Here is a 12505-nt window from a genome sequence, read left to right as displayed (position 1 = left end):
AAATAGGATAACTTTCTAAGGATATAATTTTTATTATTTATATATAAGGGATGAAACAACATGAAACGGAAAAAAGTCGCTCCCATTTCAGAGTAACATGCCCATATTTCCTTAACAAAAACATAACTTTTACACCCCATCAGGTGTCAAAATGCAAAATGATGTTTTAAAACTATAACAGGAAATTAAAATATTCTGAGAAGGAAGGTTTTTTAAATCTAATACTTCTGTGCTGTTTTCCCCTCCTCATCGAGAAATGCAATGGAAATTCCTCCTCCTTGTAAGGAATAGAGGCAGTAATCTGTCCTAATGTAGGATCTTTGAAGGGGGGGCGGGGGGGCGGTACCCGGTCCTGTCTACTACTGTCACCCTCAGTTCTCCCTCAGATCCCCCCCAGTGTTATCCTCCTCTGAAGAGTTTTATCTGAACTTCCCTGACAGCCGCTCAGAGAACCCAGACAGACAGCAGAGATGGCCGGAGTGACGGGACCCAAGCGACAGGACACCCGGAAATTTTTCGAGAATCTTTCTGGCGCCGGAAAATCCATCGCAGTCCTGACCAGCGGTGGAGATGCTCAAGGTAACATAGTCAGGTTGGACTGCGAAGAACTCCCAACTGGAATCAGAATCATTGCGCGATCGGAGAAAGAGAAACTAACTCCGCTCCAAAATATGCACTCAGGGCAGTTTCTACCCTAAGCTCTTTTTACTTTTAACTATACAAGCTGGATTTTTTTTCCACCCATAATTCCTCTTGATTTATCTCTATGAATAACATATAATTATTTAATGAAACACTGCAGACGCCCATTTGTCTGATAAAGGATTCATCTGATAAGCTTGTCCAAATTGCGCATTGCCCTGGCAGCAGGAACAGCGTGTGCCATAATATCAGTGCGTCACCAGTGGAAGAAAAAATAAAAGTTCCTCCTAATATAGTTAAATATTTTATCTATTATATATTGGCCTATTTCTACAGGGATTTATGTGTCCGCTCTTCGATTTTCCCGACGGTTACGCAACAGCTTGCGCTCACATCTCCAGCGTCTCTTATTTTCAGCGCGGATGCTGCAGCATTCTTCGCAGAGGGTTGATGTTACAAGTTTGAATAAAGATTCACAGTCTGATACAAACACATGCCAAGGCTCCTGCATAAATTAAAAAGCAGCTATAGTATCAACAGGTGACTGAGGAACTCATATGTATTTAATGCAAGGTGTTCCAAGTATGCAGCGTCACCTGCACAGATGGCGCAGGCCTGTGCGCGCCTCCCCACAGGGACTGTTTCCCAAATGGATAAGCTGCGGGTTTTTTTCTGTGCGTCTTTGCCAGTTACACAAAACCACGTGACAGGATTTAACTATTGCGACTTGCCTTCCAAATATTCTATTTTATTAATTTTTGAAGAATTTTTTTGCACTTTAATAATTTACTATTTATAGTTGTATAAAAGTTTATTTATTTATTTTTTAATATATCATAATTTGTTTATCAGCTGCAGTTTGGTGCGGGTTAGACTTCCTGTCAGCTGTTTCTCTTTTCTGTTGCCTCAGAAATAATTCCTCCTGCATCACCAAGGCTGAGTCACGACTGGACCAACGCGTCAGTTTACCTGAATTAAAAGCAATCTGCATCCGGTGCAGCTTTTCAGAATAAAACGGATTCGCCTGGCGGCCAAAGCTTCCGTTTGTGTAACTTCAAAACACGTCGTGATCTACTTCCGGTGACCTTCAGCGACTTAACTTTTCCAGTCACTGAAGGTCAAGCAGAGTACGTGAGGAGCAGCGAGTATTTACTGAAACGATGGGATGGAGATTCACATCTAAATATACAAAAAAAAATTAAAAAATTACAGTAGTTTAAAAAAAAGGTGTTTTATAGAGAATTTTATTAAACAGAATGTCATGAAGAGTAAAGATAAACACACAGTCATTAAAAGTAAACTTTGGAACAATTTATATGTAATCAATTCCCTAATTGCATGCAGCGCACTCAGTTCACCTTAAACTTCATTAGAGTGTGATTACCCATCGGCTCTTCATATGCATGGAACACGTTGTACTCTGACATCCAGGACAAACACATGTGCATCGGTTAAAGCACAGCTATTGTTGGCTGTTACACAACACCTTGTGCCTATAGGCTGCTGTTAAGAGTGGAAGGATATGCTCTTTCTCAGTTGTCAATGCCCCTGCTGTCTATCGTGGACAGCCTTTGTATTTAGGACAGGCTCCTTGTGCCAGCAGCTGAGATTTAATTATAACTGCTCCTTTAAAACCGTGCAGCCAGTGTGAAAATGATGCTCACAGTGAGACTCGCTGAGTCTCATCTGGAAGCACTGAGAGCTGCCTGCATCCTTAGCCTTTATTAGATGCCTAAAACAAATAGCCTTCTATAACCAATGCAATGCAGAGTTTCCCTTCCTGCTCTAAACTCTAAATATTTGTTTCATCCACCCTACCAGCTTTCAGCGTTTTGGTATCATTCTGAATATTATTTTATCAAATACCTCATTTAGCTGGGGAATAATAAAAATGTAGAGTTAGACCATAAGCAGAAATGAGTCATAATAACAAAGTCTACTAATAAAGACAGCAGGCATATTTCTAATTATGTGTGTACCAATAAATTATCACCTTTAAACATTATTGTTGTATCATTAAAATATAAATTTGTTGATTATAAAACCAATCCAAAGGTATTTATGTATACGCCCTTAATAATGATTATAATAAAGCTTTACCCATCTTGAAACATCTAGCAAACGTATAACTAATACAGCACTTTGCTATACCTTATACATCCCCCCTTTTCCCAAAGATACAAAGATTTTAAGTGATTGCCCAAAAGAAACTGCACATACTAATGTTAATGGAAAAAAATCACACATTCTGCAGCGTCTGCAGAGATCTACGAATAAGGTTCTTATATCCTGTCAGTGGGTTCACAATTAGCTCTCTACTTCATGAATCTGGCCTTCATGCAAGGTTAGCCTCCATAACAATTCTCATTATTAGTTTGTCAAAAGCCAAAACAAATGGAAGTAAGAGAGCTGGTTGAATGCTACCCTCACCCTAAATTCAAAACACACTTAGTGTTTCACATCATAACACTAAACCAATCATCCTCGTGATTAAAAAATCATGTTAGCCTGGCCAATCAGACTGACTTTCAGAGGACAAGATATGTGCTTTGTACACAGAGTCAGTCAGTCTGGTAGGCAAGGTGAGCATCATGTAGTTGGATTGTATTTTTAGACAAACAGGTCTAAATAAAAATAAATAAAAGTAAAACCCACATCTATTTCTCAAACTAGGAGGGCGAGAAAGGGATCTGCCTAAAAATACAGAAAGAAGTGGCACAATATACATTCTGCTGAAAAGGTTTGCGCTGATCAAATGCATAAAAATAATCTGCTAAACAGTAGCTGGACAGCAGAAATGTTGCAACACAGTGACTGTAAATGTGACAAAAATGCCTAAAACTATTATTTTAAGTATCTAAATTGTTCTATAGTTATAATCTATAGTTATATCTATAGTTACAATATTAATAATAAGAAATTGATTTCAGTCTTTTTTTTAATAATATTTTGAATTTATAGTCTGACTTTCTTGCTGATCTAACAGCTGCTGATGTAATCATGGTGTTTGATCTTTCCACCAGGGTGTGTTAATGGTGGGAGGTGATAATCTGGCAGCATTTTTCACTATTTGTTAGATTTTTCCATCTGTCTCAGTGACTCACTGCCCATAGATAAACAGGTGTGTAGCCCATCATCCAATAGTAGCCAGTTTTTTTTCTTCATTAATATTATTGATTTCCCTTAGACCCAGTAGGTTTCTAACAAATTCAAACACATTTGACGTGTTTGCACTGACCTCGGTAACAAATCAGCACTCATCTCTTAGCAACAGCAGTCTTGGTCAGTCCACGTCCCATTTTATGCTTAAATCACCCCAACCTTTGGGATATTGTTTAAAACTTCCACAGATTTAAGGATTACAGTTTAATGCTAATGAGACTTAAGCTCAGTGATAAAGGACATTTTTAAGATTTAAATAGCTTACATCTGAACATTAAATCATGTCTTCCGCAGAACAGAAACCCAGTATAAATGCAAAGATATTTTATGATAAACTGGATTTTAACTTTTTCCTCACTAAACTAAGCAATTTGTAAAAACGAAAACTGACATTGAAACAGAAGAGGCCAAATTACATTCACACTGTAGTCAAATCCAATCTTTTTGCCCATAAATATGTGACTCATTCAACTTTTCATTGCTTTATATTTGATCTACTTCAGCTGTTTTCACACAGCAGGCTTTGATCCTCAATTCCGATTTTTCGATCTTTTCTGAGTTTTCCTTCAAACTGCTAATTAAATGTGACCGCTATCAGAATTCTACAGAACCGTTCAGTAGATCAAAGCAAACCAAGGACCAAATTTTTTTTTTGTTTTGTTTTGTAAATCTTCCCTCAAGATCAAATTTGTTGAGAACACAATTAACAGATGGTCCATAAATAGAGTTGAATCTGAGTGGACATCTTGGCCACTTCTAGTTTAGATGGATGGAGCAATGCTCTGTAAATTTGAAGAAAATTAGATCTGCTGCTGCAATTCTTCTTTTTTTTCATTTCACCGCGGTGCAGTTTATTTTCTTTAATATATATAGATATAAATGTATTTGATAGGATGCCCAGGGTCATAAATGACTAATCGCAAAATAAACCGCTCCTGCTATTGCAAAATTTTTGATCTAAAACAGAGTTAATGCTTTTATGTATTAGAGGCTTAAGGTAAACAGTAGAAATATGCCCACTAATTAATTCTAGTGCCTAGTTGTTGTTATGAGCTCCTGCTTGGGCCCCCTCTTCTCTGCCAAGTTTACTGAATGAGCTCTTGTGATTATGCCTTTGAGCAGAGTCTAAAGAATGAGGTCGCCATCCGATGATCCCATGCGAATTAAACAGACCTGAGCCAGTAAAGGGGACGGGCTTTTAGTCTTGGTGTGTGATGTCTGTATGTATTTACGAATGGAAAAAACCCAAAGTATTCAATATGCCCAATATGAAATTGACCAGAAGTAAACAATATTAGGAATCAATTCAGTGAAGAAAACAAGAATGAGCTTCAATCTAACACTATTATGGTATTATAATCTACAGATTAACATTGATTATTAGCTTTATTTATTGCATTTATCTCAAATTTGTATATTATAAATATTAACATTATTTCTATATTTAAACATAATTTAAAAAGAATAAGGTCAAAAGGATTTGTTCCTACTAGACAACTTCTGCACAGCATTTTAATCATTTATATGCTTGTTTTAATGCATCCAATTAATGCATTTAATTACTTAATTCAGAGAAAAGCAAAGTAGCAAAGTAACAGAAAACCTCTTTGTCCACAAAAGAAAACATTCAGCAGCTTTACAAAACTTACAGTTGCATCGTTTTCTCTCCTCCTCATCAATCTCTTGCTGGCATGTTGACCAAACAGATCTCTGTATTCATGCTGCTGTGCTTTCTGGAGCCTTTAAACTTCTGAATATCCTCTCACTGTATGCTTTAGACTTAAAGAAAAACCTTGAGAAAACATATTTTATCAAGGTCTTGTGTCATAAAACCAGATGCTTTATCCACCATGTTTGTTTTAAATCACCGGTTACCTCACGAATATGCAGTAGCCCTGAAGACTGCACAGTTGTAACCTTGATCATAAAAGTCAAAAGTAAAAATTAATGGGATATATTCATAAAGCATATTTGATTAATAAAAATCTAACAGAATAATAAAACAGCATCAAATTTTCTTTTTCTTAAATCTTCTGAAAGTCTAGAAATACATCATCTTTAAACTATTTTAGCTCAGAATATCCTTGTCTTTGTGTAACAGAGGAAAAGGTCTTAAAAACACTGTTTTTGTTTTTTTTATTAAAGCTATGTGAGGTTTTTTTTATACTTAAATTGAAAAACACAAACGTCAAAATCAGTAAACCTGTTGGAACCAAATACAAAAAAGCAGCAAGTGCACATAAAAGAAAATGCGAATATCTCTAAACAAAGAATTGGAGCTTTTTGTGTTATATAAACCAACAAACTGTTGGTGAACAAAAGGGAGAGTGAATACAGGATAACTCAAGGATTAAAGAGAGGTTTGTAAGAGCAAACAGAGACCAGGTGTCACAGGTCAAAGGTCGACAGAGGAACATGCTTCACGAGACAAAATGGAAAGAAGAGCTAAGTAGACAAGAAAAAGCAGAAACTTTTGCAAACAAAAATAAAGAGTCACAGAACCTGAGACTATATGTGACTTTACCAACATTTTAAAGATACAGTAGAGGGATAACACAGCGTAGTTTTAAAATTAAGTAGCTTTATTGTTCATTGCAAGCCTGAACTGTTCAACACCCAATAAAAAGCACTATACCAGGAAATATCTGCCCTTTACAGGAAGTTAGTAATTGTGCACATTGAGATAAATGTATTGCTGTGGGGGGATGCATTGTGCAGCTGCAACATTCTGACAGAACAACATGTTCAACCAACACCAGACTAGTGCAGGGTCAAAGCACATTAGTGTCCCAGGAAGATTTAGCAGCAGCACAGGAAATACTTCATTGGCCTACAGACATTAAAAAAATTCCAGGATGCCATTACTTTCACACAGTATAAATATTCTCAAATAAACAATTTAGTAATTTCAGGCATTTTTAATCCTTGTCAAAAAAAAACAAAAACTTTCCTATGTCTGTAATATATTATAAATTACATTTCCCTTACATTTTATTTATTTATTTATTCATTTTTTATTGGGATAAAACATAGATTGTCATAACAACCAATCTTTAAAGCGGTTTTTACGTGATACAGTAACAGTCACGTTACTAGATCAATTGGCAGATCAGTATGCAACTGTTAGATGCCCTCTGCAGGAGCACATCCACGTGTCACAGGATGGAGCAGGAACAGCAAACTCAGATCTTTAGATTGCGAGACAACTTCCCTCCGGCGAAGCAACAGCCGCTCTCTTTAGTCAGTTCTTAGTCTGCAAACCTAAAATCCCATCCTGACCGACATTTACATCACACAAAAAGATTTAAAGGTAACAATTAGTACATGACCAAGTTTGTTTTATTCTAATCACATCAAGCTGTTTATGTAAAACCTCTAGAATAGGTCTGAGATTTGAAATCTAATGTCTAATTGCAGTGAGGGCTCTGACAGGCTAATTTGTGTTTTGGCACAGCAACCTCAGGGGCACTTCTGCTCTCTCAGTTTTCCTCTGTTTTGACCTATTTTTGCCGGCCGCTCCCTGTTAATGCTGCTGCTTTCAGCTTACATAAAGATCAGGTCACACAGGAGATGGGTAACCAAAGCCATGGTGGTGTCAGTTTTTACTACAGCTCTATTAGGATTACAGGATTTACAGGAATTGCATTTTAATCATGTGTCAATGTTGATGAAAGAAAATACAGCCGAAATTAGTTTAATAATGTCTCTTTTTTTATATGGTATCAACTCTTGGCTTAGTGTGTCTTAAACCTTTCCAAATTTTTTCACATCACAGTAACAAACCTTCCACATTTATAATTGGGATTTTATGAAATAGAGCAACACAAATTGAAACATGCAACTAACGATTATTTAGCAAATGGCCTAATCTGCTTATTATTTTTTCGATTAATCGATTAATAATCAGACAACCAAAGGTTCCTTAAAGAACATTTCTTACCAAATTAAACCAGGTGAAACTAAACTGTTTCCTTTTGAGGAGTTCTGGATTGAACATATTGACAGATGAAAAAGTATTTTTTTTTTTTTATCTTAAATGCAAAATGTTCAGATATTTATTTTACAATTTTGATATAATGACTGCTCTATGTGGGTTGCTCTGTCAGCTAAAGGCATGTTTTAGAATCTTTGTACTCCATTTAACGATTAATTAACTACTAAAATTGTTTATTTCAATAATCGATAAATCATGATTAAGCCGATGATTCTTTTAAGCCCTAGTAACCATATTAAATCATCAGACTGAGCAGTGGCGGTTCTAGACCAAATGTGACGGGGGGCCAGGAGGGGGCCAACATATTTTCATGGGGGAACAGAAAAGCATGAAAAAAAAAAAAAAAAACAGAGCAAGGGATTCAAATATATTAAGAGAGCTGCATGAAGTGAAATTTCTATTCAATTAAGTTTAATTTAAATTATTTGCCTTATTAGGTCAATATACATTCAGAATTTAGGAATTTTACTTATTTTGACTTAATTTAAGTTAAAATAACCTTGTTCTATAAAATTTGAATTTGAACTCAAGAGAAACTGATAAATTCAGTTGTAAAAATATGAAACGTTTTTTTTTTATTTGTTTTGAAAAAAGCATTTAGCAGATGAAAAATAATTAGTGAAACAGAATTTGTAAAGAAAAACAATGAAATAGATCTAAAAGAACTATAAATAACCATATATGTTCCAGCGCATATCATCATTGGAATTTCTTTGAGTATTATTTCTTCAGTACAGGGGCCATGACAGGGGCCAGGACATGATCTACAGGGACACTGGCCCCCGTTGGCCCCAGTCTAGATCTGCCCATGACACTGAGACTGAGGAGAACAAATACGAGGTCAATGATAATATTGTGCAGCAATGCAAGATCAGTTTTAAAACTAAATTTTTAGCCATGAGCAACTTTTTGATAATTGTGTAATTTAATCAATCGGAATACAAAAGCAAACCTACTTAGGCACCGATTGTTTATATATAAACAGCCAAAGTGCTGATTTAAAAAGCATTGGAGCAGCAAAGATGCACAACCTTGGTGAAGAATCAGTGGCAGGGTCAATATTTATTATGCACTTCACAAATCTGGCTTTATATAGGTAAGCCAGAGAAGGCCATAGTAACGTCTATAGTCTAATAGGAGTTGATGGAGCACTTAGAATAGAATTAAACTTTATTGTCATTACACTGTTACAAGTGTGGTATCCTCCAGATCCACACTTCTGATATCTGGAGCTGGTTTACAACTTTCCTTATCTTGCAGCTGTTTTTGCTGCTGATGGGGTTTTATCTTAGCATGTGCTTTGTGAGTGAGCATCATTTATGTGTTTGCGGTGCGTTTTGTGCAGCACCTATGTGCATTTTCTTTGTAGCTACTTGTATTTTTTGTGATACAGCATTTCTCTTTTGCAGCGTTTTTAATTTGCATGTGTGTTCGGTATTATACTATTGTTTATGTTAGTCGCTAGTTTGTGTTTGCAGGACTTTTTTATGTTGCATGTTTACTCTCATCCTCTGACCTGTTTGCTTGACATCTTCTTAAACAAAGAGGTTTAAGCAGTTATGCTATTTTTTTTATACAGGTTTTTTTTTTTTTTTGGCTGAACCATGACAGTTTAATATTTTCTGAGTTTTTAGTTCCACATTGGCTCAAATTATGCATTTTCTCATATTGTTAGCAATTGTAGCTCTTCAATATAAACAAGTCTGTATATTAAATCAACATGTACCTCCTGGAAGAAGTCCTTCAGGGTTGTTTTGGGTAAAACAGACATTAGATATGAATCGTTTATCAGAGTGTTACGAAAGAGGCTCCTGTTTGTAATTTTATGTCTGTAGCAATAATCAACTTATAAAAGTATCTTTAAAAAAAGCCGTTGTTTCTGTTTGTGTTCCTAGGTATGAATGGAGCTGTCCGGGCCGTAGTCCGAATGGGAATTTATGTGGGAGCCAAAGTCTACTTTATTCATGAGGTGAGACTGACTTTCCTTGGGAGGCCAAGGCTGCATTTTCTGTTATACCCTAAATCTGTATCTAAAGCTGAACTATCATTTGAGTTGAAAGACCCAGCTGGATTCAAACTTGCTTTTCAAGTCTAGCCTTTGCTAAATATTTCTAAAAACCCTTTAGACATAACATTAGATTCAATTTATAAGCACTGGTTGATTTTCCTCCATGTACTTAAACCTCCTTAAAACTAATAAACCTAATTTGTTACCGAGTTGGATTTTGTGACAAGAACAACTTCATGTAAAATGTATCTTGATGTGTATTTTTATGCATTTATTGTGATTTAGCCGCAGCCTTGGCAAGGTCTCTCCTGTGAAAGAGATTCTGAATCTTAATGGGACTTCCTGGTTAAATACAAAAATACAAATACTTAAACTTGGGTGTAAACAATTAGAATACTATTGATGATGAATCATACTGGTTTCACAAAAATGTAATATAGCGCTCTACCAACACATTACACATATAGTTAAAATATTGGTTGAAGAAATTAATTCTCCCATATTAGAATCTCCCATATTTTTATATATATTTTTTGTCTTTATTATGAGGTTGTGTGTTAGACATCTGATTCCCCTTTAGTGTTTGAATATATTTATAAGTTGCAGTGAACAGGTGTGTGCATTTGCAGCCTTATGCTTTATGCAGGTTGGATGTTATTTAGCACCATTTTCTTATCCCATGTGTTGAATATATGGATAGAGAAGTTGATAATACACAAATGTCTGATTTATCCCAATGAATTCAAAATAATGTGGAACTCTGCTTTATGTAATTACATCTATCCATTTTCAATGCTAGAGTGTGAAGTAAAAAATTAACTTGTGCAACATTTGTACTGCATATTTTATTTGGGTTAACCTATAATATGAAGTATATTAAACTGCAGGTTTTTGCATCAGAAAGATGAATATAAGATTGCTAGAAAAATGCCCCCCTATCATTGTGTAAGGCACCAGAGCTTAAACACTTTATTTGAAGATGTATTCTGCTGTTTACATAGTGTGCTGTGGAGAGGGTGGTCTGAACCATTATGGGTTAAAGTTTCCTTAATCTCCTGTACACCAAGGTCTCAAATGTCTTTAACCTGAGACCAATCGCTGAGCCAGCTCTTCTGATGATCCTGTTCATGCTGTGTGTATCCTTGGCACAGATGCTACTCCCACAACAAAGGGCCACAGCTGATAAAAGATCCCCAACATTTTTTTGCATGCAGTAATTAGGCTTCCTAAAAAAAAAGGGGGGGGAAAAAAGAAAAGAGCAGTCTGCCCATCCCCTTCTTGTTCCTGTCACCCAGGTCATCCACTTCTTCCCTATGATCTGTACTGGTGGTGAAGATAACTTCTCCCTCCCACAGTCAATTACCATCTATTTGATCTTGCAAAGGGGGCTCTGTTCTGTTTATTTCTTATTGCTTTACCAAATTGAATGTTAGAAAACAAAAATGTCCAGAAAACAAGTGGAGGTAAAGCCAACCTAATATTAGTGTGGATGTAATTGAATTATCAGAACCAGGATTCATCCTTCACTGACTACATTTCAACTCTTATCAACCTGGTGAGACCACTGGGCTGTAAGTAAGGACAGCTTAGTGCAAAGATGCTTTACTAGTACACTGGATGTGTCCTGGTGATGTAAAAGCCTTTGCTGTGTCTATGGAAACCCTCAGATCTCAGCAATAACTGCTCTATTGGGCTGCTTAAGTCTTTCCAAAACTTTTTGTTGAAAACTTTATTTAAAATGTAAGAGATGCAGCACACGCTATCAAACTGACCTTAATATTGGCAATAAATTAGATGAGCAGGGGACTCAGCAGCTGTATGTTCCTCAACACACAAAGGGAAAGTGTATGTTTACCAATGGATGTTAGTTGCATTTTTTAATAGCCTTTCAGCTGTAATTCTTTCCCTAGTGTTCTTTGGTGGGTTCCAACACCTTTTACAAGTTTTTATGCAATAATCTTACCAATGTTTCCTTTTTATTTTTTAATATAACTGGGTAATTTTTTTTTTAGAATTTTTATGCACTGCCTACATGACAAAATATAGGGCGATATGGTTGTTATTTCCCTCATACTGATGTTTTAACACCAAATATGAGTTTAAAGAATTTTTCTCTTGGTTCTGTCTCTTTAAATATGTTCTGCTCTTATTGGTCAGCCCCGGATGAATAGTGATTTAACTTATTTTGCAAGTGAATTTATTTAAATGATTGGTATGACTATAATATTGATGGAAGAAAAAATCTCTTCAATTATCAATTAAGGGTTGTTGGCCTAGTGGTTAGAGCAGTTCACTTGTACTCTGAGAAGGTTGTAAGTACCTGGTTTGTTCCCCACAGCCTCCACTCTGGGTTCCTGAGCATGACCATTAACCCCACACTGCACCCTGGGCGCCACACAATGGCAGCCCACTGCTCCCCAATGGGGATGTAGTGAGTGAATGAGTAGGATGGATTAAATGCAGAGAGTGAATTTCCCTATTGTGGGACAAAAGAGGGATCTACATTTTTATTTTTTTTTTACATTTAATATGGCTAGGTGCATTTATATATTAAATAATTTATTAGTTTAAAAAAAAAATGTTTATATTTGTGAGCACACCTTCAACAAAAATCCTTAGCATCTTCAAAAAGCACATGTTTCTCTTCAAATTCCGCTGCTACCTATTTCTTTAAATTGATTACCGGTACCTTTTTTTAA

The 12505-nt window shown here is 35.9% G+C and overlaps 1 protein-coding gene across 4 annotated transcripts in view; it reads left to right on the top strand.

Annotated features, from left to right (window-relative positions):
* Positions 1 to 341: 341 nt before the first annotated feature.
* LOC119788873 (ATP-dependent 6-phosphofructokinase, platelet type-like) overlaps positions 342 to 12505 on the top strand; it is a 76889-nt gene continuing 64725 nt past the window's right edge. For 2 of the 4 annotated variants that reach the window (XM_038293571.1, XM_038293572.1), the window contains exons 1-2: positions 344 to 579; positions 9694 to 9767. In XM_038293571.1, the coding sequence (XP_038149499.1) occupies positions 471 to 579; positions 9694 to 9767 (183 nt within the window). In that variant the 5' untranslated portion in view covers positions 344 to 470. Of the gene's footprint in view, positions 580 to 9693; positions 9768 to 12505 lie in introns of all 4 variants that reach the window. The other 2 variants (XM_038293574.1, XM_038293573.1) reach the window with 2 other exon arrangements.

The sequence above is a fragment of the Cyprinodon tularosa genome, unplaced genomic scaffold (genome assembly GCF_016077235.1).
Source record: "Cyprinodon tularosa strain WSP-4 unplaced genomic scaffold, ASM1607723v1 ctg329, whole genome shotgun sequence".
Classification (NCBI taxonomy): Eukaryota; Metazoa; Chordata; class Actinopteri; order Cyprinodontiformes; family Cyprinodontidae; genus Cyprinodon; species Cyprinodon tularosa.
This window is presented reverse-complemented; position numbering and strand designations above follow the sequence as displayed.